The 27,704-nt window shown below is 38.3% G+C and overlaps 4 protein-coding genes across 5 annotated transcripts; 3 read left to right on the top strand and 1 right to left on the bottom strand.

Annotated features, from left to right (window-relative positions):
- Positions 1-632: 632 nt before the first annotated feature.
- On the top strand, positions 633-2,628 carry mgst3b (microsomal glutathione S-transferase 3b). Its single transcript, XM_041972920.1, has 4 exons — positions 633-840; positions 968-1,090; positions 1,348-1,420; positions 1,996-2,628. The coding sequence occupies exons 1-4, from the start codon at positions 715-717 to the stop codon at positions 2,094-2,096; spliced, it is 423 nt and encodes a 140-aa protein (XP_041828854.1). The 5' UTR covers positions 633-714; the 3' UTR covers positions 2,097-2,628.
- Positions 2,629-3,624: 996 nt separating this feature from the next.
- tmem50a (transmembrane protein 50A) lies at positions 3,625-8,725 on the top strand. The gene is made up of 7 exons (XM_041972919.1): positions 3,625-3,746; positions 4,284-4,387; positions 4,695-4,807; positions 6,351-6,418; positions 7,631-7,723; positions 7,893-7,953; positions 8,042-8,725. The coding sequence occupies exons 2-7, from the start codon at positions 4,286-4,288 to the stop codon at positions 8,085-8,087; spliced, it is 483 nt and encodes a 160-aa protein (XP_041828853.1). The 5' UTR covers positions 3,625-3,746; positions 4,284-4,285; the 3' UTR covers positions 8,088-8,725.
- Positions 8,726-8,735: 10 nt separating this feature from the next.
- On the bottom strand, positions 8,736-11,977 carry rhd (Rh blood group, D antigen). The gene is made up of 10 exons (XM_041972914.1): positions 11,783-11,977; positions 10,702-10,888; positions 10,386-10,536; positions 10,163-10,310; positions 9,873-10,045; positions 9,634-9,771; positions 9,435-9,562; positions 9,283-9,362; positions 9,061-9,134; positions 8,736-8,906 (listed from the first exon to the last, which is right to left on the bottom strand). Exons 1-10 carry the CDS (start codon positions 11,931-11,933, stop codon positions 8,880-8,882), a joined length of 1,257 nt encoding a protein of 418 aa, XP_041828848.1. The 5' UTR covers positions 11,934-11,977; the 3' UTR covers positions 8,736-8,879.
- Positions 11,978-12,761: 784 nt separating this feature from the next.
- maco1b (macoilin 1b) lies at positions 12,762-24,222 on the top strand. 2 transcript variants are annotated; one of them, XM_041972017.1, is made up of 11 exons: positions 12,762-13,064; positions 14,540-14,681; positions 16,104-16,230; positions 17,042-17,165; positions 17,664-17,842; positions 18,621-19,176; positions 19,803-19,961; positions 20,198-20,380; positions 20,483-20,603; positions 21,694-21,868; positions 21,986-24,222. In XM_041972017.1, exons 1-11 carry the CDS (start codon positions 12,988-12,990, stop codon positions 22,186-22,188), a joined length of 2,046 nt encoding a protein of 681 aa, XP_041827951.1. In that variant the 5' UTR covers positions 12,762-12,987; the 3' UTR covers positions 22,189-24,222. The 2 variants fall into 2 exon arrangements, with proteins under 2 accessions (XP_041827951.1, XP_041827950.1); XM_041972016.1 differs by having other exon boundaries at positions 12,763-13,064; positions 18,618-19,176.
- Positions 24,223-27,704: the final 3,482 nt, after the last annotated feature.

Below are 27,704 nucleotides of genomic sequence, written 5' to 3'. Positions count from 1 at the left end.
TTTAATAATTCTCTGATTATATGTACCAAATTCTTATTGTGGTTCTTATCGAACTTTGTAATTAATACTGCATAGTCTGGTTACATACAGCTCAGCCCTACGAAGTCGTTAAACCTGCATGAATATTCACGTCAAACATTCACGAAAAACTAATTTAAATAAGTAATACTTTTATTACATTATTAAGTTATTAATTTAAAAAATGTAATTAGTCATAAGTATTTATCAGACTTGCTTTTATTTTACGAGACTCTCAGGGCCCTCAGGACATTATTTGTTCCTAAAACCTATCGAAAAGCATCTTTAAATTTTTATGGTCCTTGCCTGTGGAACAGTTTTCCAGATGACCTGTGAGCAGCTGGGAGTGTTGGCATCTTTTTCAAACGAAACATTAATACTTAAGTTTTTAGTAAAGCTTTTAATTGAATATCTTTCATACCATAGTATCACATCTATCAGATCGTGTAATTCTGTGGGATCTACAACGCCATACTTCAACTGCGATTGCATTAATTCATTGTTCGATTAACAGGAGATTATTTTGGTGGCATTATCCTTAATCCATAGTCTCGCTCATGTCAGAAAATCTCGCGATGTTTTACACAACGACTTCTGTTTACTGTCGTCTTCCGTTTAAAACTGTTTGCTGACTTGTGCAAACGATCTTGCTCCGCAAACCTTGAAACATACGTGTTGGAAATATATCGATCAGAGATGGATATCCTTACGGTGTTACCATCCAGCTTCGGATATGCTATACTGATTTATCTCTACAGCTGGATTATGCTGGGCTATTTGGCAGTCAAGGTTGGAGGCGCTAGAAAGAAATACGACGTCAAGGTAATCGCAGTTTGAGTTGTAGTTTAAAATTATTAGAAAATTTTGTATTCTTGAAAACGCTTACGTTTATATTTGCGAAAAAGGTTATATTAGTATATTTTAGTATATTTCATGTTTATTTTTCTAGTACCCTACGATGTACAGCGACAAGGAGCCAGTGTTCAACTGTATCCAGAGAGCCCATCAGAACACCTTGGAAGTGTACCCTCAGTGGCTCGTTTTCCAAACCATTGCAGCCCTTGTTTATCCGGTAGGTGTTTGTTTCCAAAGCTAAGCATACATAAGCAAAATAAAAAATTGTGTGTGCAACGCTGCAGAATCCACGATCCACAAATATTTTATACTCTGAGTTTTACGTTTGGGGGTGGGGAAGCCACTCCTTGTGATCTTTAGCATGAATGCACCAGATAGCAGAGACGAGTCTTTTAAAAAGAAAGAAAAGCTGTGTCATAGTGATCAAGCATATTTTCACCAATTCCAATTCGTGTTATATGTTTTCATAACCAGTTATCTGCATCTGTGCTGGGAGCTATTTGGGTGACCAGCAGGTTTTCCTATGCTTGGGGCTACTACACAGGAGGTAAGACTAACTTAAAATGCATGCACTGTCTAAGATCTTCATGGAGATGTAACAAAGAAGCACCTAAACTAATTCTGTTCATGTAGCAGACAGAGTTAAACGTCTCAAACCACCAATAAAGTTTAAGTCACACATTTTTTTAATTTTCCTCTGCATTGAAATTAATGTTATAGGTAATAAAACTTCTCAGTTACCCTCCCATGTAAAACAATCAATTATATTTGTAAGGGAATTCACACAATAATTTGTGCAAAATACTATTAAGTCTGCATTACACGTGTAAAGAAGACTGCTTTCAGGTTTCAAAGAAGTCAGAGTTCACTGTTTGTTTGACTACTTTTATTGCTCCACACCCAGTTTTGTTTAATCATTTATGTTTGACAGGATGTAAGTGAAAGGTTATCAAAGTAAAAGCCATAAGGGAAAAGATTTTTGTAGTTCTGAGTCTGTAAACCTTCATGCACCATGCTGCAGTGTATCAGTGTATTAGTCTATATTGCTCATGCTAAGTTGTGGTTATTCCTCTCATTTAACTCTGCCTTGGTCAAAGTTCGCATTGTCTTGCTTTATTCCAGATCCAGCCAAGAGGATGAATGGAGCCTATGGCTACATTGGATTCTTTGGGGTCATCTTAATGTCCATATCTGTAGCTCTGCAGCTGCTTGGAATCTTTTAAGATGATTGTCAGCTTGCATTCGCCTATCTGCCTGCAGAGTTTATTGCCTCTAATTGGCAAGCATAATATTTTCAAATATATCACTAGCAAAGTCTATACAGCTCTATAAATGTTATTCAAATATTTTTGTGGACCAGTAACTTGAAATTCCTCTGGAGCCCACGTATAGATTTTTGACTGTCTATTAGATGTACTTAACCATATCCAGTGATTACCAGAAAACAGACTGATGCTATAGTGTCCAGCGATTTTTTATATAAATATCCTGTGGGTTTTGCGCATTACAGTTTGAGTACTGAAAAGACCGGCTGCAACAGGCTTTGAGAATCCATAAGACTCGTCGTGCACAATGTCTCAGCCCAAATATTCCATCAGTAAGGGACGGTTCCTGCAGACAATTTACTCCAATGAAAGAAAAAAAATGTTCAATGTCTGTAAGATATTTGATATGAAAGCGTAAACTATCAGAAATGAAAAATGTCTTTGTTAATCTTTTTTGTCTTCAAATAAATTTCACTGATTAAAACCTTTATTCGGGTGCACTTCTTTACCACAGATTATAGACAGTAAAAATCAGCTTGTGTGCAATGATGGATACAAAATGGATCTCTTCTTTTAGTGTGTCATTCATTTTTATGTGGCTTTTAATTATTTGAACTGTAGTTAAGTATTTGTTTTGTTAAAAAAAAATGTAGTCTACACAAAGGCCATCTCTGGTACTTCCTTCTTAGTGCTTGGCTTGTATTTCCAAATGACTGTAGATCCACTTGCACTGCATTTTCTAGTAGAATCCATTTATTTTGCAAGAATTTTACATTACACATGAGAAGGAATATTTAACTTCATTATAGTAAGAGACCCTGGCTAAGGCATAAAAGAGTTCAATCTACTGAAGTGACAGAACAGATACCTGATTGCATACTAAATGCAGCTTTGACTTGTTAGAAGAGAATGTGTTAAGCGTATATCAGGCACTATATACTGCAAACTTGTATTAAATGCAGGAACATGCACATTAACTTTCATACAGTAATTAGATAAGTATTCGACTCTTATTGCAAAAATAGTACCACAATTAAAGTAATTTCTTAGGTAAAAGTTTGCATCCCAAACAATATTTAAATTAATCTGCATTGTGAATTACACACCAAACGGCTGTGATAGTTCTTGGGTTTGACCTGCTACACAATTAGATTAGGCAAGCAGCTTCTAAATATTGAAAATGACTGCGGTACAGCTGTTTTTCTTCATTAAGTAATTTATTGCTAGCCGTTTGCTTTAAATTACTTTATATCAGGAGATATGGGATAATATACAGATGTAACGTAAATTACTGCAGTCTAGAAATTTCTTTTGAAGTTCAGTGGAGTATAAGTAGAAATTAGCGAACTACAAGTTCGGTACCAGAGAGCTGCGCTTAAGTAAAATTGTTTTTAGATCGCTGCTTATACGCACTTGTTTACGGTTTCCTTGACTGTCAGCACAAAATTCCCATTCTGTCTACGGTACGTGAAGGCAACAATATCAACACGTCTCAGAGGTTCTCCCATCAAACGGGTGTGGGTGTACTGCGCATGAGCATGAGCGAGTTCTGTCGGAAGCCAGATCGGGTTTAACCAAGAGATCCACATCAAAACCGAAAATAAAAAGGTAACAGCCCCTTAGAAAATAACTTTAGATACAGTTATTGTAGTTTGGTTGTTTGTTTTTGTTCTTTGTCACAGTTGCTTGTTAGAGTTACTGTATTTGGACGACTTCGTAACAAGAAACCTTCAAGGAAATGTTTGCTAGTGCCAAAGCGATAAACAATAGAGACAATACAGCCGTTTTATCCTTTGACTACACTGTCAGTTTCTTTTATTTAAAATATATGTATATATCCACTGTCTTGTTTTCACTTACATCTAACATATCTGCTAATTTACTGTATAAATATTGGGTTACAGTATTTTTGCTTGCGAGGCGAGTCAAGACGGTTTAGCATCATTCTTACTGTACGGCGACTGCGCACAAAATATTCACTGCTTTTCAGATTTTTTTTATCACTTTCCGTGACAATATACTTCACCCGTTCTGTAGTGGTAGTCATAGATATTTTCACCACGTATTTTATCGAAATAGTTGTGTATTTATATGAAATGTCCGATGTTGTATTGCCTTGTTGTTGGATTTGACGCCCTGTCTCAGTCATGTCAGGATTTCTGGACGGAATCCGCTGCGGAGACTGCGAGTGCAATGTGGACTGGGGAGAGAGGAGAAACACCATCGCATCTATAGCTGCTGGAGTTCTGGTATTTGCACTCATTTAGATGAAACAGTCTGTACCAATGTGAGCTACTTAGACAGACCGACAATCCCAGATAGTTCCTTCTAGATTTTAATGATGAAAGAGGACGGTTGATGTTTACAAAGGCTCATTAAAGCTCCATGAGTCCATAAGTAAGCACATTTATAACAACACTGGTTGTTCAAAGTGCTATGCACTCTTAATAATAATAAAAAATAATAATAAATAAAAACAACAAAGCAATGGGAACAAATTATATGTAATAATAAGTAATCACTAAACTCCCCTGACAGTTGTAAATCTTGTTGCAGTTCTTCACAGGTTGGTGGATCATCATTGATGCAGCAGTGAAATATCCTGATGAGGTGCAATTTCATCATGCCTATCACACATGTGGCGTCATAGCAACAGTGGCCTTTCTCATGTAAGGGTTTATTTCACATTGTATCACAGTTATTATACAGTTGTTTGACTTTTCTGAAGCATACAGCCTTAATAAAAGGCTTTTCTTTGCCTTGTGGATTAGCTTGTGGTCATGGATAAGGTGTATCTGCACATGATCTCAGTATAGAGTTTCAGTCATGTGATAAATGTGTGTGTGTGTGGGTGGGGGGGGTCTCTATTCATTAAGGGTGTCTTGTTCTCTTGTATATTGCTTTAGCCACCATTGTTGATGACTAACACTATTTTTTTGTGTGGTTCTTTGACCAGTTTTGGTTTTGATGTGACTGAGATTTCCATACTGCATGCCATGAGATAACAACTAATCCAGCTCTTTGATAACTGAGCAAAGTCTTGTCATGTGGTTGAAAGCCTCTACAAAACAGATTTTCTTCTTATTAGGCCTTGATTATGTTGGTTCAGACGTTCTTCTTGCTGGACTTTAAACTAAGAGTCAAGTTATCAGATTGAAAAACACTTTCAATTTTGACTGAATCTTTTGGCAACACATACTTGATTTTCTAGGTTGTGATTTGATTAAAATCTATTCTCTGTTTTAAACAATTTAATCAAGCACAACAATGTTTTAGTTTCAAAATGAGTTTAAATCTACAGTGTGCAAAAAGAAAGCAGAAATGACCTTTGAATCATAGTACTATGTACAAGTTTATATAAATTTAAGGATGTGCTATATTTAAAAGAGGTTTACGTCTATAAATATCAAGACATATACTATTAAATTAACCTTAGGCTTGCTGGGCCATTTAATTCTTGCCACAGGCTTCCCTCCATTTATTTATTTATTTTTACAGGACAAAAGTTAAAGCACTCATAGTTACCCAGCGTTCAACTTCACTATGTGAAAAATGGATGCATAAGAATATGAATTTATTTGAATATTTATATTTTAAACTAAATATAAAAATGTATTCTATAAAATGTGTGTATGAGACTGTTGCTACAAATGTAGTGGAGTCTTAAATGACTTAGACATTGATGTCCAGTTGTTTTTAGGTTGTTTTGGTTTTTTGGGGAAGAAAAGTCAACACCATAAACAAGGGTTGCCTACACCTTTGTACCTTTGCACAGTGGCAGTATAGCTTCCTCTATGTAAAAACAAACAGTATAATCATGTCTGTATGACTGGCTGTGTTTAATGTTGATTTACCTACTGCTGCCAACTCCTAAAGTAAAAACTAACTTTAGCAGCAAGTAACCCGCATCCCTGTTTTTCCTTAATAATGTTCAACTATTTCAGTAAAAAATCCCAGGTAGTAACTTTTTTTAAGAGGTGCATGGTAAGGAAACTTAAAAAAAGAATGACAGCTGCTGCAAAATAGATTTTTCTAACTTGTAAATGGTCTGTATTTATATAGCGCTTTTACTGTACCTGGAATGATACCAAAAGTTGATCAGGAGTCCTATAAAAAGAGAATAATAAATCTTAGGTTAATGTTTTCCACCTCAGATGATTCAGTAGTTGTTGGTTTGTCTGTAATACTATATCTGCTTCTTTGCCCATCCAGGATAAATGCTGTTTCAAATGGCCAGGTGAGAGGTGACAGCTACAGTGAAGGATGCATGGGGCAGACAGGTGTGTATGATGGGATATGATTAATTCTCTTACTATGAGCAGTTTTAACCTATATGCTCATCTCTGTAGTCTAAGTCTCATTTATTTTCTGATATTTTAATGCTGCATTTTCAGACTGATACCCAGAGAGTATCAAATGACTTTTTAATGCAGAGTAACAAGGGTAATTCTGTGCTGCTTATGTTGGACCTTACCTCAGCTTTTGATACAGTTGACCATCACATTCTTCTCAATAGGCTGAGGTGCTGGATTGGTCTGTCAGGATCGGCTTTGGTTCTCTTCATACCTATTTGTTAGTATTTTTTTGTAGTAAAGATCTTTGTAGTGCAGCCCATTTTCGTGTATCTCAAGGTACCGTTTTGGGGCCTCTGCTGTTTTGACTGTATTTGCTCCCCCTTGGGCACATTCTGTCAACCTTTGAAGGCATCTCTTATCACTTTTATGCTGATAATATTCAGTTGTGCCTACACTCTGCTAAAACAATGGATGGCAGACAGTTTTCTTTAATTAAATCAAGACAAAACTGAAATAATTATCTTTGCACCAGAAAAAATGCATATCTGGGATAATGGAGACACTTGGACCTCTTGGTTCTTTGTCTAAATCCTCTGTCAGGAACCTTGGCATAACCTTCGATTCTGGTTTTACTTTGGATACACATTTTGCAAGTTGTTCAAAATGCTGCTGCCAGGCTTCAGGCAAAATCCTCCCAAGTTTTCTCATGCGACTCCAATCTTGATGACACTCCACTGACTTCTGGTTTATTTCAGACTGCAATTCAAGATTCTTTTACTCTTCAGTGCTCTTCAGGGACAAGCACCTGGTCATATAAGAGAGCTTCTGAAGCCATATCTCCCTAGCAGGTCCCTGTGACCAGGGCCTCTGATGGTGCCCAAGACAAACTGAATGCTAAAGGAGACAGAGCCTTCTGTTCAAACTCTGGAACGATCTTCCTTCTGACTTAAGTTAGACTCTTTGGTCGCTTTTAAAAGCCAATTAAAATAATTTTAAATCTGCTTTTTAATAATTTCTTGTTTATTTTTGGTTTTGTGTTTTTGTTTTTTGCATTTTTAGCTCTTGTGAAGCACTTTGTGATTTTATACCTTTAAAGTTGTTATATAAATAAAGTTTTACTTACCGTACTTACGTACTAGTAAACAAGCACGATGTCATGTCACCCAGTAACCCACCCTTGCTTATCTCTTCTTGCAGGCGCTCGTGTGTGGCTCTTCATCGGTTTCATGCTGGCTTTCGGCTCTCTCATTGCCTCCATATGGATTCTCTTCGGGGGATTCGTAGTGCCCCGTAAGTTTAGTTTTATCTGCAGAATGCAGGGTGTGACTGTGTCTGAAGACATTTTACTGTGCTAAGCAACACCAAAGCATGTTTTAGAAAATTAACTGAATGAAAGTTGCTGTAACTGTAAGGACAACAGTGTGTAGTTTTGTAACCTTGAAATAATTGTCTTTTGCAGAAAAGCTAGTCGTGTACCCTGGTATTGCCATTTTCTTCCAAAATGCATTCATTTTCTTTGGGTAAATTAAAAATCTTCTGTAGCATCTTGTTTATCATTCAACTAATTGAAACCTTGTGCTCATACATATTTTTGTTTGTTTTATTTAGTGGTTTGGTCTTCAAGTTTGGACGCACAGAAGATCTCTGGCAGTAATGGACTGAGCACACCTTTATGTCCACAGTTATACACTGCTTTCTAAACTGTATGAGACAACATGCTTGAGCAGTTATTCACTTTATATATAAACTATTTTTAGCTTAAGATCTTTAATTTATGTTATTTTCTATATAATAGCTAAATCATAACTAAGCACAAAATTTCATAGGTTTGTTAAAAGTTTGAATATTTTCAAATGTGGCACATCTTTAAATGTGTCTGTTTGCACTCACTGTGTAACCATGTTGTTAGAATATTTTACAACTTGTGTATATTGGGGGCCGTGCTACTATTTTCCTGCGGGTAAATTCATTTCTATGACATCCTTAAGTTTGAACAGTTAGCCTAATGGTACAAGATATCATTGAGGGATGTTCACATTTACTGAATGTATGTGAGGCTGTTGGTTTTTATTCTTGTAGCTTTATCAGCTCTGAAACTTTGCAGTAATTCAGATTTATTGAGTTTATTTAGCCCACATTGCAGACCTGAAGTCAGCAAAGGTTTCAATACAGCATGGTGTTGTTTATGTAACAGAAATTTGCATTTAAGTGCAGCACCAATCTCTTTTTCTCAACCAAAACATTGAATCAGTTCTGACAACAATGACAGCATTAAACATATTGAGCAGTAAATGCGTTGTTCTGTTTTTTCTCCCACACTTCAGCTTTGATTTTTATTTTCCCTTCACAAAAAAATCCAATAACAATTTTACATAATACTGAAAAAAAATTACATGAATTTATGTACAGTAAGGAGAATTAATGCCACAATGCCTGGTACGTTTCCTTACTTGCGGACTGCATTGTGAGGAAACTGCAAAAGACAAAAATATGTTCATGGATTTACCTTGTCAGATACAAACAGAACCGTTAAGTACATCTAATCAATTTTTTTTTGTTTTTTTCATATAAAGGAAAGATCTTGTGATATTTTTTTCTTAAAATAAAAGGGACCTCTGATTGCGTACCTCCCAGAAAGCTTGATCATCAAAGCATTTCTTGTTTGGAGATGGTCTCCAGAAGTTCCACTTCAATAGAAACCCTGTAAAGAATGTCAGAATTTCCTTGAAGTAACTCAATATATCAATTTATACTTGTAGCATAATTGTTGCCTTTGTTTCTGCTACAAGAAAATATTAGATGGGCTTTAGCCTTCTACCAATAACTGCTTACAAGAAGGCAAAACATACCTGTGAGAATTCCCGTTGACAAACTTATAGCAATGGTGACAAGGAGAGTACAAATGTGAAACACAGCAAAACGGATAGCCCTGCAAGATAAAGACCAATTAGACGTGGTGTCGCACCTACTAGTGACTGTCATATGTTGGCTGCATTCTTACACTGTGTAATTGTCAAAGTCTTTAATCTGCAGGAGGAGATGTACCAGCCACCCCAGCAGACCAGGGAGTCCATGTGTGCTTAAAGCAGCACAGGTGTCATGGCTCTCAAATGCAAGTAGCATGTGGATCTGGTCAAAAAGACAGCATTAGTTGTGACGTCTAGATTATTCAAAAAGGGTGTAAATATGGTAATTAGAACCTTAAGATATTTGAATCCAATGGTTGACATAATAGCAGCAGTGAATCCAATTGCCATGGCTTCCCAAGGGAGTTGAATTACTGGCATGGAAACCCCAACAGCAACGCCACCAGCAAGGATGCTTGACTGCATTTGGATCTGGTCAACGAGTGACAATAAAAGTACAAGCAGTTATAGTCCAGCTAACTATGAGGTTACAATGCTGTATTATAATTAACACATTCAGTGTCAAATCATACCAGGTTGAGTTTTCCAAGAGGACTGGAGAGCACAGACACCGCAGCTGCTGTCACAGCACTAACAGCCAGGGCCAGGTAGGTGCCGCATACAGCCCAATCCTTCCTCAAAGGAGTATGGCTGTTCACAAGAATGGAGTTAAAACTGGGCCAAAACATCCATAAAAACAGAGTACCTGGAAAACAGACAATACTTAACATTCATATGTGGAAATGCAGGGTTTGGATTCAATTATCCTGAAGTTATCTAAAATGCTAAAGCTCTCTAACCAGAAAAAAGCTCCATGATTTACCCAACATGGAGAACAATCCTGATTTTCTGTCAAATTTCTCTTTCTCAAATCCTTCCTCTGAGCCTTTACGATATAGGATCCACGTTAACGTGAGTCCAAAAAAGGCCCCAAAGATGTGAAGCAACATGATTCCATTAAGAGGCCGAACCTGCAGACAGGAAACATTGTCAGCTACATGCTGCAAGCAAAAATAAAGCATGAAAACAAGGGGGCGGGTACTAACTTTCAGGAGAGTCAGGAGTACCCATTCATTCAAGACAAATCCCGACACCTCCAGCAGAGCAATCAGGATAAGGTGGACAGGGTTAGTCTTCCCCAATACAGTTCCGATGGAAATGAGGGCAGAAGCTGTGCACATCTCAGCCACTAAAATACTAAATCACAATTAAAAATGACTTAAGAATTAATACAGTGAAAACATAAATAATGTATTTAATTTTCTACATTAAAAAATAAGTAACATTTAAATTAAGTAAAATTCATCTGATGGACAGATTCCGTTTGAATTGTGTTATTGTTATTAAAATGTGATACCCTACCTCTTCAGGTCAATTCTAATCTTTCCTCTTTCATACCAGGACTCAATGCCATTCAGTATGATTGCCCACTGCGTGGCCATGGCAGCAACAAGGAGGTTGAAACCAGAGCCACTGAACCCATAACGCACCAGAAAGGTGCATAAGAAGCCGAAACCTAGAATCACCATCACATTCACATCCTGGAACTCTGCAGGAAAGGAAAAGCTCATAGTTTAAAAAAAAATAGAAGAAAGAAAGCTTGATAGATGCATTTTGAAAAAATAACTACTGAACTATATTTCAGCCTATATTTCCCCCAACGTCCAGCTATATAAATCCACTTAGCACAAAAAGTAAAGATTTTGCGTTTGGTTAATTATTTTTCCTTTTTGATCACTTGGATTGAGGTCTGGACCCATGGAAAGCCATTCCATCCTCTCCACTCCCAAATTCTAAAGGCACTCTGTGACGATCCTGGCTTTAGGAGATAGTTGTCATTCTGGACGATGGAGTTAGGTCCCAAAATCGGAAGATATGACATCTCCATTTACTCAATAATCTCATTCTGATATGTCCGTCTATCAATTTGGTGTTTATCATGTGCCAGTCATACATCTGTGACTGACACACAACTGGCAGCATTTGAATTTAAAAATAAAACTAAACAAAAATAGGAGAATATTCCAGGAGATTTTGGCACATTTTTGGGGGCACTACCCAAACATTTAGCCACGTTGCTCATTCCACAGATGCACCATCCTTACAAGTTATACCTTGTTGTAAAGGTGACTAATCACGTTTTCCAATTACATATAAAATAGTGTAATTTGTTAATTCCAATAGGTAAGAAATTATCAACCAAACACAAATTTCCTTACTTTAGTGATATGATTATAAAGCTTACTATTATGAGCTTACCAATGCCCAGTAACCTCCCCACACATTTGGCCTCTGTTGGATATGTTTTGTATTTTGGGCCATGTTAAGTTAATTTAAAACATATTTTCACCTCAGATAATCAACTCAAATTAAAGATAAATAGCCCAGTTTTATTTGCCAACTGTTTTAGCCTTATTCCCCATCCAAACTAATAAGAACTCACCTGCGTAAAAGTCGCTGAAGGTTTTTCCATCCTTTGTTCCATAGCTGTCGAGTTCACAGTAAAAGGCAAATATAATGATAAACCCAGTTTGTAGAAAAAGCAATAAAGGTGCCAAACGGGAGCGCAGACTTGGAGCGTATTGAGGAGCCATTGGAGATGTTTGTGCAATTTTTCTTCATATGACGCACGAGTTCAGTTGCCACGACCGTTTAAAAAGTGGGCGCAACCAACACGGGTCTTTATCAGCTGCTGAGCATGAAGGCTTGTGTGTGGAAAATAAGTCACACCGAAATAAAGGTTTGGATGCTTCGGTTTTGGAAAACTGCAGGAATTCTACACATTTTACAATTTTACTAAAAGAAAATGTAGTACTTTTTATACATGTTTTTTTTTTTTATAAAAAACTAAATATTCTAAATAATTATAGTACTATATGCCATACAGACTGACATACAAAATATTAACTTCATTATAGGCAATCATAACTATAACCCTCACTTTTCAGTAAAACGTGCACACGTCTGCTTTCACCGTGTACACATTTTAACCTAGTAACAAAGCATTGATGGCATTCAGCGCCTTGGGGCAAGTCTGTCAATGAACCTCTCACAAAGGCCCAAATATAAATAGCCTCATATGCTGGAATGGATGTTATTGTATCAGACACAAAGGAAAATTTGAACCAAAGACAGCATATTTTCTGCTCATAATAAACCAAAGGCAAAAACCTCTGCGACAGAGCCCGCCTCTGCAAACGTCTTATTGGTTAATCAGTGATGCCCGATTTGTTCACGAAGATCTAATTGGTCAAACAGCGACACGTTCAACACAGAAGCCTCTAAAGCTTTCCTCTGTTGTCTTTGGCGGAGGAAAGAAGAACGAGCGGCCTTTCTGCAAGGTGATTGGCTTGTGTGCTTGTCAGTCAAATAAAGAAGAAATCGCTGACAGGTTGATTGGATATTCTTGCCGTCTGACAACTGGACGTATGTAAAGTATAGCGCGGATTGGGCTTATTGAGCCTGCGCTAACAGAAAAAGAGGAGGTTCCCGAATAGAGTCCTTTATTTATTTCTTTGTGTTCAGTGGGGAAAAATAATAAGAGCGACATATACCTTGGATACTTTATTTATTATCTTTGTCTGTAAACACAAGAAAACTGGATAAGATTACAGTTGCTATTCGAAGGCCAAAGCCAAGGGGAGGAGGATGAAGCGGCGCAATGCGGACTGCAGCAAACGACGGCCGTTAAAACGGAACCGAATCACCGAGGGTATATACGGCAGGTAACTTACACGGAGCCTGACAAAGGGTCTACCTAACAGCAGCATATAGGGACACTGGCTGTGGACGATTAGCGTCCCTACTTTATGACATGGTCAATGAATTGCCACTGTTAGATAGTCTGCTGGATGCTAGCTAAGCTAGCGGTAGTTATGTTTTCTTTTTACATTAGCAGGTAACGTTAGCTACTAAGCTAACTGTACCACTAGGCCCCAAAACAGTCCTTTTTGAAGTATGTCACAAGATCTTTTACAGCAACATTATTCCAAGATAAAGGTTTTTAGCACATTGTTGGAAATTTACTGGACAGCCCAGGCTAATGTTTGCTCGTGTCAGTTTTAGTCTACTAGTCCTGTCAAAACTAGCAACCCCCTTTTAGGAAATGTAACTTTTGACAGCTACACAACAGCTCTGCCTTCATATTGCCAACACCATCACATGAACAGTACAAATACAAAAGCGGTGTAATCTTTTGTTAACACCAAACAACAGATAAGATTGCAATCCGTCTGACTTAAGAACTTCTGAAGCTGTCATGAGTTGTCTTAATTGTAAAGTTGCTTGGTTGTCCTTTCTGATAGATTCCACCTCTGTGTGACTTCCGATTTATCTGATCAGCCTAACGTTAACAGTATCCAGTTAAACACGTGGCATCGAGGTCTGAAGATATGGGCCAGTTTCTGAATTATTGAACCCGTGCCCCACTTCATAAAACGGTTAGACCAAAGAACAACCTTGCTGAGACTCGTTCTGGTTTCTCACTAAAAAGTAGAAGTTAACTATGATCAGCTATGGGGTATTTAGCTTTTTAATTGATATGTACATTTGATTAAAAGAGCAGAATAAAAAAAAATCACCAGAGTCATAACTGTGTTCTTTGTGAGAACTAGTGTAAACCCTTGAAAATTTTGCATAATGTAGTGTGGGACTCGTTTCGTACCCAAATCCTCAGGGCAACATCATATGAGAACATATTAAAGCCTGTGTATTTACTTTAGACTTTCCCTTAAATGTTCAGCTTCAGTTCTTGGGGGGGGGGGCACAATCCTGCAGGTTTTTATTGTTTCCCTGGTTCAGTACTCCTGACTCAATGACTTCATATGCTGTGGGATAAATTTAATTTGAGTCAGGTGTGTTAAGGTAGGGACACAATGAAAACCTACAGGACAATGGCTCTGAAGGACCGACTTTGGAAAACCCTGCTTCAGGAGTATGTTAGCATTTTATATCCTAAGCTGTTTGGAATAAGGGAATCACACACATGTGTCTTATCTGCCAATCAGCAGCAGACTCAAAGCACTCATCTTATGCTTAATTCATCCCATACATGAACTTGCATACAATAAGAATATGCTAGATATGCAGTGCAGAGGATAAAGATGAGAAAACTTTTTTATTGGTGTCTAAAAATGCCCTTTAGTTTTTTTTGTGTATTGCAAGACAGGTTTTTCATGTTCAACATTTTTTCCATCTGTAGTACCTTCCTCTACCTGAAGTTCCTGGTGGTGTGGGCACTGGTCCTACTGGCAGACTTTGTACTTGAGTTCAGGTTTGAGTACCTCTGGCCATTCTGGCTCTTCATCCGGAGTGTGTACGACTCCTTTAGGTACCAGGGACTGGTGAGTATGGATGCTTGAGTAAGCTTCTCCACAGAACCACACATATACTCTGTGTTTAGAATTTAGTATTATGGTGTAAAAACCTTTTTTTGGCCAGACAAGTCAAATGGTGATTGGGTGACAGGGTTCAGAACGAAGATAGAAACAAGCAAGTCAAGCGAAGTATGAAAACTAAACCAACTAATACAGAATACTGCATGATAGAACAGAGTATCCTGAACCAAACTGTTGGAGGCTATTTATAAAATACATGTTAAAGCTGAAGTGTCTCTTTCACTGCAGAAATGGCATTTTCACTTTTCCCAATAGCTTAATGATCACATAATTAACAGCTGATTGTTGAAATACTTTTTTTCAGTCAGATTTGATTCAAAGATGAACTTATGCTTTACACAATAATCTGCTATTTTCAGTGTACAAAAAATAAATAATAAATTATATAAAACTGAATTAACAAGGACTAGTTTTTTCGGATATAGCACATAATAACCACAAGTTCGAACTTTGTTTCAGAGACAGACGTATCCAAATAAGAAGTGTCAAAACTTAAAGGTAAATCAGGGCTATTAAATAATGAGAGTACCTATAAAACCAGGGGGCAGTGAGATGTATAGTACATGTACAATGAATTTGACATTTCTGGTTATGAATGGTGGCCGTTATAAAATGATGGCGTATTTGCTGTTATTAGAGATAATAACTTTAATCATTTAGCATATTTTTATCTTTTTTTTAACTGGATGAAACTGCTGTTGCTGCAGATTGCTGCAAAACAAGGTTTTGCTGTACCCTACTGTACAGTCACAATAAAGATTCTATTGTCTTAAATGCCATATTTCCATCAGTATTTTTACATTTACCTACAGTATCTACCATTTTTAGATTTGACTGGCTCTCTTCATGTTAACATCTCATTTTGCCTCCTTCCTCTTGAAGCTTAATGACATTTAGGTAGAGAAACGGTGTCATCAACAGTTCATTTTGCGGAGCTTGAGTTCTAGCAGATGAGCAACCACATGTTGATGGCTCCAATCACACTTGCAGGTCACCAGTCAGCCTAATGTCTACATATTATTTTCTAATATTTATTATGTTATTGGGCCATTATTGTGCTGGACAGCTTGCTCTTAACATGCACCGAGTAGACTTGGGTTTATTTGTGTCTTGTCTGTCTCATCAAGAAATGAGAAAGAGAAATGGGGATAAATAATTCACATAATCGGACAAAGGTAAAATTTAATTATAGACAATTCAAATATGGCAACCGATATGTCTGTCAACTAGCTAGTTGCTAACCTGTAATCCACGTTCATTTCCCCACTTTTAAAAAAAATTTAGTCCTGAACTTCTGATTTAGTCCGAATGATGCAAATATTAAGATCTCTGTATAGTTTATAATAACACTTCTTTTCTCTTCATCAGGCCTTCTCAGTATTCTTTGTATGTGTGGCGTTTACCTCAGACATCATTTGCCTCCTCTTCATCCCAGTGCAATGGCTGTTCTTTGCTGCCAGTACTTATGTGTGGGTGCAGTATGTTTGGCATACAGGTAAGGTCATCGTGTCTTTTGGTCTCTTGACATTTCTAACTTTTGATACTGCATAAGGCCAGAGACTTGTATTAGAAATCAGTTATTAAACGTACATTGTGGCAGTGAATTTAATTTCTAAATGGTTTATTTTCAATCCATGAAAAAGGATGACATTTACTGTTATACAGTGGGCTACTAAGATAAGACACGTTTTAGTCTAGTATGAATTCTTTCAACAACTTTCACGTAGTCCTTCACTGAAAATCAGGTGTGACAATTATGGCAAAACTCAAAGTTTTGTCTTTTTTTTACAAACAGCTGGCTTGTCTCTTAGAATTTTGCAAGGCGTGAGTGAGCAGTGCTCTGCAGATTAGCTGTAAGACTGTTTTAGTGGCATCTGCCTGTGTTGACCAAAGGCCAGGTGTCGGATTGAAATCCTAGTGCCTGTTGGGGGAGGGAGAAACGGAGAGGTTCCCTCTTGCATTCTCAGCTCTTTAACTTAACTCACCCATGACATTCAGATCCATAGGATGTCACAGGAGTATTAATATCTGACCCCATGTCACATCTTGCTGGTGAAAGTAATTATACATACAGTAATAATGGTGGGGCATTAGAAAGCTATACAGAGTGTAGAGAAGTTAAAGGTTTATATAATAGTTCACTCGCTAATAGTTTCTCTAACTGCCATCAATAACATGTAGTTAAATTGGCCACATTTTATTCCATTAAAAAAAAAAATAAAATCATGTTTTGACAGTTTTGTGTAGCTTCATGTTCAGGTTTGACATGCAGGTCTGACACTTTTACTCTTGGCTTTGTTTTACAGAGAGAGGCGTCTGTCTCCCCACCGTGTCTCTATGGATACTTTTTGTGTACATAGAGGCAGCCATCAGATTCAAAGACCTGAAGAACTTCCATGTGGACTTGTGTCGTCCTTTTGCTGCACACTGGTAAGCTTCTGTTCTGTTTTCTCCAGGAGCAGTGTAACCGTGCTGCGTGGTTATGTAAAGGAAGTGCATTGATGTAGGACCCGATGTTAAAGTTTATAAAGCTTCGTTCACTGATACACAATCTATCAGTTAGATAATTTTATCCCATTGTAACGCTGGCACTCTAATTTTGTCCCTTTTCCCTTGACGAATAAACATGTATTGTAGAACCATATTTATTTATTTACTTGTCCTCAATAAAATATGACCTATGCTATCGACTTTTTTTATATATATATATATATATTTTTATTTAAGCTTAAGTTTGAAGAATTAACTCTCTTGTTCATGCTTATTTATCACCTTTTAAATTGACATTCTGAAGCACACCAGGCTGTTATGTAATGAAATGTAATGTGTAATGAATAAAATTAACCTTGACTGAATTAGTAAATTGTGATTTTGATTAGCAGATATTTTCTGAGTGTACATTTTGTGTCTGTCTCTCCGTTTCTGTAGCATTGGCTACCCCGTGGTCACGCTGGGCTTTGGCTTCAAGAGCTACGTTAGTTATAAAATGCGCCTGCGGAAGCAGAAGGAGGTGCAGAAAGAGAACGAATTTTACATGCAACTGCTACAGCAGGCACTTCCTCCAGAGCAACAGATGCTTCAGAGGCAAGAGCGAGAAGCAGAAGAAGGTTGGATTCATACACAAATGCATACTGCACACAATCATTAAGCTCTTGGGTCACATGTATACACACAATCCCCAACAAGTGGGTAGTCGTCAGAGTTCCCTGCTGTTTTAATTGTTTTAGTTTTTGTAAAGCTGGTAAAAATCATAGTCTGTCTGTCACTGTCTGTAGAGCTTCACTTTGAGGATAGAATTAAGATGAGGATTTTGATGGATGAAAATATAAAAGTGATTAATTTGTAATCACATCCAAACTTTCATATTTTTCTTGTTTTATCATGAATCTTGTTTATTTTTAAAACAAGCCATCAATATGCTAACATACATCTGCCGTAAATTCAACTTCTATTCAAAGGCTGTGGTTGCAGGTGCACCTACTTCACTGTTAAAACAAACACTGTACACACAGCGATCACAAGAGGAGTTAGTGGGTGTGATTAGATGAACAAACAAAATTATTATTAGTTTTGAGTGAGATGTTGGAAATGGGGAAAATTGCATACAGCGGAAGATTTTTATTTTAATATCATTAATTTATTTATTTTTTTAACACAAGTCAAACAAAAACCAGTAGATTCAGATCACTTGAGATGCAACATTGATCTATGGACGCACAGTTTACACAATTACGACAAAAACTGCACCTGAATCCTATCATTGCTCACGGTGAATAGTCGTGTTTTAATGTAAGATACTGAGAACTGCATACAATTTATAATGCATGTAAATTATTATAAGATATTTTCTATGCATCTTTCATTTTTGTCTTATTCATGCAGCAGCAGCAGCAGCTAAAGGAATATCTGAAGTGGACACGCCTCCAGTGTCACAGAATGGCGCTCCAGTCAATAAAAAGGCATCGGTGCCTCTACCAGAGCTAGAGTATAGAGAAAAAGGGAAAGAAGGACGAGGTGGTGGGGAGGTTAAAAAGCAACACAACAGCATCTTGCCATCATCAGTGGACTCTAAACTCCAGGAGATGGAGTATATGGAGAACCATATGAACAACAAGAGACTGACCACAGAGCTGGGCAGCACAGAAAACCTGTTGCTTAAAGAGGACAACAATTCCTCCTGTTCTTCCTCATCATCATCCTCCTCTAAAAATTATAAAAATGCTAGCAGCAATGCCACTACACTCAATTCCTCGCCCCGTGGCCATAGCGCCACCAACGGCAGCGTGCCCTCCTCTGCACCGCCATCTTCATCTTCCACAGGGAAGAATGAGAAGAAGCACAAGTTAGCAGTAGGGAAAGGGACATCAGGTGGCTCCCACAGGGATCCCACTGAAAACTGTATCCCCAACAACCAGCTGAGTAAACCAGAAGCACTTGTTAGGTAAGAATTGTGTGATCAGACATGTTTATAAAGATATCTGCTCATTAAGACTATTTATGTAAATATTCCAGTTAAAAACTGTACATTTGAAAAAGTTTGAGGACAACTTTGGTTAGCTAAAATGATTTCAAGCAGATCACCAGTAGTTTTTATTCTGTTGTCGTATTGAAAAAAATTATATCCAGTACTTCTGGTGGAAAGAAGAGTGTTGGTGTAGATTTGATTTGGCATTAGGTTTTGGACAGGACCAAGTAGTTTATATGTAGGCGTATGCTGTAACTTAAAATATCAGTGAAACTGAGTTTTAGCCTACATGTCATAGTTTTAATATGCTCTTCTGTTTGCTCTTAAATGTGCTCTCGGATTTAGTCAAATATCCGTAGCATCAAAGTAAACTTTACACTGTTGGTTGTTTAAATCTTATATATTTTGGCAGGACTGATGATGATGATCAGTCTCCACTGAGGACATATCCATGGTTATCTCATTTAAAAGTTGGATGGAAGATGTCCTTGGTTAATATTTGTACATGTATGTAAAGTCTTAAAAGAGAGCCATGTGTTTAGCTGGATCAATACATCTAAAATCCAATATATGTCTTCTGTTTACGCTCCCACCTGGGACAGATTGGAGCAGGACATAAAGAAGTTGAAGGCGGACCTGCAAGCCAGCCGGCAGGTTGAGCAGGACCTACGCAGCCAGATCGGCTCGCTGGGCAGCGCTGAGCGCTCCATACGCACTGAGCTGGGCCAGTTGCGCCAGGAAAACGAACTGTTACAAAACAAGTAAGTGGTGCAACTACCTGTAAAGCCTGCAAGGTTAGATAAGGGAACACTTTGTTTTTGGTTAGATATGATCTACTTTAAAAGAATGTGGACCTGATGGGTGCAGTTTTCATTCAGCAGGTTTACATCACCTGTTGCTGGGATTGCTCCTGTTCTACCTTAGAAACGGTTTTGAATACATATATTGCAAATATGACGTACTGATCCTGCTCTGTGTTATGTGGTTTATGTGTTAGGCTCCATAATGCTGTGCAGGCAAAGCAAAAGGACAAACAGGCTGTGGGCCAACTGGAGAAAAGGCTCAAAGCAGAGCAGGAAGCTCGAGCCACTGCAGAGAAGCAGCTCGCAGATGAAAAGAAGCGAAAGAAGTTAGAAGATGCTACAGCAGCTAGAGCAGTAGCACTAGCAGCAGCTTCCAGGTAGGTGCACACCTAACATATGAAATTTACTTCCTAGTAGCCAGTTTTCCAGTGTGGACTTTTCAAAAACATTTACTATTTATTTTCTCTTTTTTCCGCCAGAGGAGAGTGCACAGATACGCTTCGGCGTCGGATCGCTGAATTAGAAACAGAGTGTAAAAAATTAACAATGGACATCAAGCTGAAAGAGGACCAGATACGAGAGCTTGAAATAAAAGTGCAGGTAGGTTTTCTTTTAGTTGTGGCAGAAAATAACAAATTTCATACTGAATGTGTTGACGGTATAAAATCAGCAATGTCTCAAGAATGCAGTGTTTCTTAAAGATGTGTCATATTTGAGTCACATGAAAACGATGTAAAAAGAATAAACAAACGAATCAAATGACTTCAGAGAATTAATCTTGCATGCCATTTTTTGGTTTCTTGTCATAATCTTAAAAAATAATGACAAAGACCTGAGCATATATCTGCATGGTCCCTGTGTTTGGGCTTTGCAGATGCGCTTCTACTTGTTTATCAAGTTTTACTTCCATTTGGGGGCAGTGTTGGCAGTATATGGAATAATGTGAGATGTAGGCGGCTATGAGTTGTCTTTGTGCTGTTATCGAAAAGAGTCATCATAATGACCCTTTCCAACTATTCAAAAACCGGATTACATCTTTGTTTTGAGTGCATTCAGTCCTGCATAGCATGACTGAGTAGTTGCGATTATTAATCAGCTCCAGCTCTGCACAGCATTAATGGGAACACAACAACTGTACATGCATTCATTTTTACTAAGGATGCTGTGCTTCCAGCTGTAAGGGTCTGCACAGTTCGCACTATTACTCCCAGTGGGAAAGACTTGTTTTCACAGGTGCACCTGCATTTCAACAAACCCATGTATCCACACTAGTTAAGTGGGAAAAATTGACTTGCAAATTGACTAGTGCTCATACATTACACAAGAAGCCAAACAAGCTGTAGGCAGTGGGTTACTGCTCCGTTCATGCAGACATATCAGGAGCAGCCAACCAATAGCAGGCATTGGTTGGCCATTTATTTATTTATTTGTTTATTTGCTTGTTTGCATGCTAATGGAAATCAGAGTGGAGAACATAAGTTATGCTGCACTGTCAAACTGCATTTTTTTTCTTTGTCAATTACATCTACTGTTAAAATATCACGGAAATATAAAATAATATTTTCAGAAAGTATTTACATTGTGCTAGCAACCAGCAATCCTTACCAAGTAAAGTACTGCACCAGTTATCACCAGAATACCAAAATATTAACCCTTTGGTCTGATTCTGACTGTATCTTTTGTCTTTCAGGAGCTTCATAAATATAAGGAAAATGAAAAAGACACAGAGGTGCTGATGTCAGCCTTGTCAGCCATGCAGGACAAGACGCAGCACTTGGAGAACAGCCTGAGTGCAGAGACCAGAATCAAACTGGATCTCTTCTCGGCACTTGGAGATGCCAAGAGACAGCTGGAGATTGCACAAGGTTTTTATAAAATCTCTATAAATATGCCACATTTACTGTGACACCGCCAAATAACTTTTTTTGTTCTAAACTGTGTCTGCAGAGTTGACATGATTTGACTTGTTTGTCTGCTTTTAGGTCAGATCCTGCAGAAGGACCAGGAGATCAAAGACCTGAAGCAGAAGATAGCAGAAGTGATGGCCGTCATGCCCAGCATCTCTTACACAGCCGACACCAGCAGCATGACCCCGGTGGCCCCCCACTACTCCTCAAAGTTCATGGACACCAATCCCTCCGGCCTGGACCCTAACGCTTCCGTTTACCAGCCTCTCAAAAAGTGAACGCTTCATCCCGCCCCCTCCCTCTCCTCCATCCGTCTACCAACGTTTTTACTTTTCAAGCAGGTCCATCATCTTGCGGCTGAGAACTTTTTCTTTCTCTCTCTTCTCGCCAGGTCAGAAGGATGTTGTATTGTGTGACTGTATTTGTTGTAGTTAAAACAAAAGACAAAAAAACTTGAAAATGGACATCCCATGTCACATAGGAAGCCCCAGGGTTTTTTTTTTTATCTTTTTCTCTTAAGTGTATAGTGAAACCTCACAGATTCGGGCGTGTATCTTCATCTCAAGGGTGTTGCCCTCCCTTTCCTACCAACACACCAGCCATAAACCTGCTCTTTGGTCCTCTGGAGAAAATTTAAGTTGATTATTCTTTCTTAAAATTGGAAAACAGTCCTTCATAACACATCTAGATGTGCATCCTAATTTATTTAACAGATCGTTATCCTCCTAATATAGTACAACAACATTTGTACAACCAGAGGAATGTATTGCAAAGTTGGCACAGAGTCGCCTATTTTGTTTAACTTATTCTTTTAATCCACAGTCAACAAAATTCACCCTGATCTCAGCTGCTTTGGTATGTGTTGGTTAATAGTTTTTAAAGCATTTTCTGTGACTCTATTTGTTCATTTTGATTTTCATGAGTTTATTTCAACAAAGCTGTGAAATACCTTGAGCTGAAAGCAGAATTTTGGAATTTAAAACGAAGTAGACCCAAGCCGTTGACCATGTTCACTGGTGGCAAATTTGGTTTCTCCCAAACCCATGCTTGGTTGTATTTTTGTAAAGGGTTTGTACTGAAAGAGAGCAATAAAAAAAAGTATTTGCAAATGTACAGCCTCTCAGTGCTCTGCATAGTTATGATCACAGTGCCTTGAGTTAAGGACATGAGATACCACCCAAACCTTTTGAATTAGTTGTGAAAATTAGGCTTAACTGGAAAGTACACGGATTCCTCTCAGCAGACTGAAATGGGACAAGATTGTCTATTGATGCTGCTTTCATATATATTTTTTATTTTTAAACTTCCTACTAATATCTCCACTGATAACGAATCTAATTGATATCCATGTTCAGGGGCAATTTTGAACCTTGTTCCACACAACATTTACCTGACATTGAATAACTCCTAAATTCAAAACAGTGTTCACATTATTTCAGTGTGTTGACATGAAGGAAGCCACCGCCCTCTGCAGCTCATATGTTCAAAAAGAAGCTCATTTCTGCTGCTCTTTAACCCTAAATCCTTTGGTTTAGCTGCTGCCCTGTTTTGTTTTTTTTTTTTAAAGGTGCACTGTGTAAAACAAACTTTGTCTTGAAAGGGAAAACTGTAAAGATGGAATGTGCAATGTACACAAAGCTTTGGAAATGCCAACTTCATTGTTTTACATAAAATAATTTATCTTCCACTTCAGTGTGCCAAGACTGGAATGCCCGTTTCTCTAGTAATGTGTTCAAGAATGTACTGGAAATACATTGGCTCACGTTTGTCAGCGATGCAGTTGAATATCAGTTCAAGGAAGTTTCAGTTAGAAGGCGGAGGAAGTATTCACCTGTTTGTAGTAGACTGTGTAGTTTAAAAAAAAAAAAAGGGAGTAGAAAGTCACATTTTCTTTTTGTGAATGGTACAGTATTTGCAACTTTCTTTGAAATGGTGGCTGTTTCAAAAGCAGTTCTCCTTACTCCTGTTTCTGGTATTATCATTATTTTCCTGCAGGAAGAAAAATCTGCTTGAGCCCGACGTGGTTTCACCATCACCTCAAATGGTCGTTGTTGTGTGTGTGGTTTTCACCTACTGTATATGGAGAAGCTTTTTTCGCTAAGATTGCCGTCGTTGGCTTCTTGAAAATGTTGTGAAAATGGCAGTTTAGTCAGTTGTTTGGCCAACTGATTGTTGAAAGTATAAAGAAGTGTTTTGTTTTTTTTGTTTTCTATGCCCACAGTCACTGTTGTGTTCTCCCCCAGGTCTGACCTTGGCTACACTCTCGCTCTGTGAGGTTTACAAGGAATAAAATGGGTTTTTTTTTCTTCCAAGTATTGTTTTCTCTTCTTATTGTTACTGTATTTTAATTATTCTATTGGAGAGTCTCTCCAGCTTTTTAACACTAGAAGTCCCAGGAATTTTGATATCTCCCTAAAGTCCCAGAGAAGGGTCGAAAGACCTTTAGTCCAAACTGACGACTCTGCTGGCAAAAATTAGCATCTCTTCATTTGTAAATGCAGCCATTACCTGAGGAATGCACCCATTGCATCCAGCCCCTCCTTGTTACCTTGAAACGTCTGGTAAATTCTGTGGCAGTGGGGGATGGTGGGCTGAGGGGGATAAATAGTAGCTAGCTTCACCTCCAACAAATAGAAGGAAGCAAAATGCAGAGGCGGCTTACAACTCAGCAGGCATTGGACCTGATCCTCAACGATACAAACCCTTGTGACTCAGATGGAGAAGAGATACAAATTCAGCTGGATTCGGACTCTGACTCTGAGCAGTCTTCAGGTAAGATTTGAAACTATTATTGAACTTTTTGGTATGACAAATTTCTTTCTTTCTGCTTTGTCCTGTACTGTGAGTTGCAACACTGGAATTTCTCCATTTTTGTACAAATAAAGGATTTTTTTAATCTTATTTCCAAAACATCCTATTTTCGTCCTCTGAAATTGTGAAATTGTTTACCTTGCAGATGATGAGACTGCTCCACTGCCAGAAAAGAGGGCTCGGTTGGGAAGTGAGAGGACAGAGATGGCTAAAGATGGCACAGTGTGGCATGAAGAACAGCTGGGGACATGTCTCAATTTCACCCCAATAGAACCATACGGCACAGATGGAGAGCCAACTGCTAAGGCCAGAAGAAGTATCCGGACTCGTCTTCAAAGCTTCTTCTGTTTTATAACACTTGAAATGCTTCGTAGCATTCAAGAATGGACCATTCAGCATGCACGGCAAAAGGAGCAGGCAGAATGGTTCATGAACCTCCCAGAACTAATGGCATTTATTGCAATTATTATCTTGCGGGGGGTGAAGAAAGTTCCATCACTACGTGACAATTGGTCAGCAGAGCTGGGAAACCCACGAATCATTGCTACTATGGCCCGAAACCGCTTCCAAAACATCATGCAACACCTACGCTTTGATAACATGTTCACACGCAGTGAGCGAGTGGAGACAAATAAGTTTGCTGCAATTTCTAATCTGTGGGAATCTTTTGTCAATAACTGCATCAGATCTTATAACCCTGGTCGACACATCACTATTGATGAACAGCTTTTCCCGACAAAGACTCGCTGCAGTTTTCTGCAGTACATTGCAACAAAACCGGACAAATTTGGCATAAAACCGGACAAATTTGGCATTAAGTTTTGGCTGGCTTGTGACTTGAAATCAAAGTACATTTGCAATATCCTGCCATATCTTGGCAAGGACCCCAGTAGTCCCAGTGGAGAGAGACTCTCTGAGAGTGTAGTGATGAGGCTGATGGAGCCGTTCATGGATAAGGGCAGAACTGTAACAACAGACAATTTTTTTACATCGCTGTCCCTTGCGCAACGACTGCTTAGCCGGAAAACCACCATCCTTGGCACAGTCAACAAGATTCGCCGGGAAATTCCTCAGTCAACTAGACAGAAGGACCACACTAAATTCACCACTCGAGTGTTTTCCACCACTGGTGCAACACTCACAGTATATGCGCCGAAACGGAAAAAGACTGTCTATCTTCTCAGCAGCATGCACAATGTGGTTGAGACTGAGAATACCACCAAAAGGAAGCCAAACACTGTCACACAATACAACACCACAAAGTGTGGTGTGGATGTGATGGACCAGATGGTGCGGGAGTACAGCGTGCGTGCAGGAACACGGAGATGGCCAGTCGCCGTGTTCTACAACATGATCGACATGGCGGCACTGAACGCTCATGTTCTTCATAAGGAATGCACCGGAGTGCAGGAGAGAAGAGTGGACTTCCTGGTTGAGCTCGCGAAAGAGTTGGCCAACTCTCATGTGAGTCAGAAGAAGGCACATAAGGAGCAACTGCTTCAGCAGCAACCTCCCACACCTAGCCCTGGGAAAAGGGCAAAATGTCAGGTCAACCATCGATGCAAGAACAATTGCGCAACTGTAAGATGTGTTGACTGCTACAAATACACATGTGGCAAATGCAGGATGGAGATACCATGGAAGTGCCAAGCATGTTTGGACTTAGCACAGACGGACTGCTGAAAGAGCAGAAAAGCCATTCACACAAGGGCATGCCACTGTAGCCTTGTGTAAATATTTGTGAAATTGTTTCATTACTTGCATTATTTTAACTGTTTTGTTGTTTTTTTTATGACAAAAATAAAAAGCATTGGAAAAAATTCACAGTTGTTCTTTTATATCTTTGTCATGTTGACATTTATGCCCTCTTGACTTAGACACTAATGCTTCTGGACATTTTACTCACAGACCCTGCCTGTACCACCACAATCAAAAAATGTTCATTTTAAATATTCAAAATTGTTCATTGCTTGGGCTTTTTGGACATAAGGTACATGAACATTGGGTTAGAAAGTTTGAAAAATTGGTCAAAAATTCTGAAAAATTTGTATTTTTTCATTTGTATGAAAAGAGGAGAGCTGGACCTTTTAAAGTGATTTTTAAAAAAAATATGAATTCATCATTTTGTCATATCATTCTAAATTGTTTGCTTTTTTATTGAAGGCCCACAATGATTATCTTTTTTTTTTCTTCTAAAAGCACACAAATGTGTCGAGGAGGTATATATCATATATCATATCAAATATATTTTTAATTATTTGAAATATACTAGAATGCAGGAAAACCTTTCTGAATCTGTTTGAGGTCTACTCCAATCTCATACTCAGGGGACCAAGCAGTGTCTCAAGCCAAGCTTTGGGCAAAAGTTGACAGTCCGGTTTCAAGAGTCTACAGTGTCTCCCCTAAGTATGCGCCCTCCTGGGGTGTGCCAGTAATTGACTCGTCTACAAACAAAAGAAGCTGTTCGCAGCTTAAGACAGGATTTTAGCTAAAATCCTACTGGTCAATCGACCCATCTCTGGGTTGTAAAGGTAGAAAGGTCCATTGACCCCTCTCTGGGACTTCTAGTGTTAAAAATAATAAATTGTAAATTAATGAGCAAGACATCTTAAATTAAACCCTTGGCTAAAGTCATAATAGACTATATAAATACTTATATGGCTAAAATTTTCCAAACTTTGATGGTTACCACCATTTCTTTGCCACTAGGAGGCAGTTTAATTCTGCACAATGTCAGTTGAAAGATATACTCTGTTAATAAAAGTTCTGGTTAACAATTCTGTCATATAAAATTCCACCTTTCAACACTATTAAATCCCGTTCAGCTCTGTCAAAAGGATATTAACAATAATCTCTTCACCAAGTCCAAACATGCTACTTCCACAATGGTGTCTGCCAGTACTGGGTTTGGTGGTGGGTGTGCTCCATTTACCAGAGGGGAAATACTAAACACTTGAGCACATTTTTTCCCCACAGTCCCTCT

Source organism: Melanotaenia boesemani, chromosome 20, assembly GCF_017639745.1.
Source record: "Melanotaenia boesemani isolate fMelBoe1 chromosome 20, fMelBoe1.pri, whole genome shotgun sequence".
Lineage (NCBI taxonomy): Eukaryota > Metazoa > Chordata > Actinopteri > Atheriniformes > Melanotaeniidae > Melanotaenia > Melanotaenia boesemani.
This window is presented reverse-complemented; position numbering and strand designations above follow the sequence as displayed.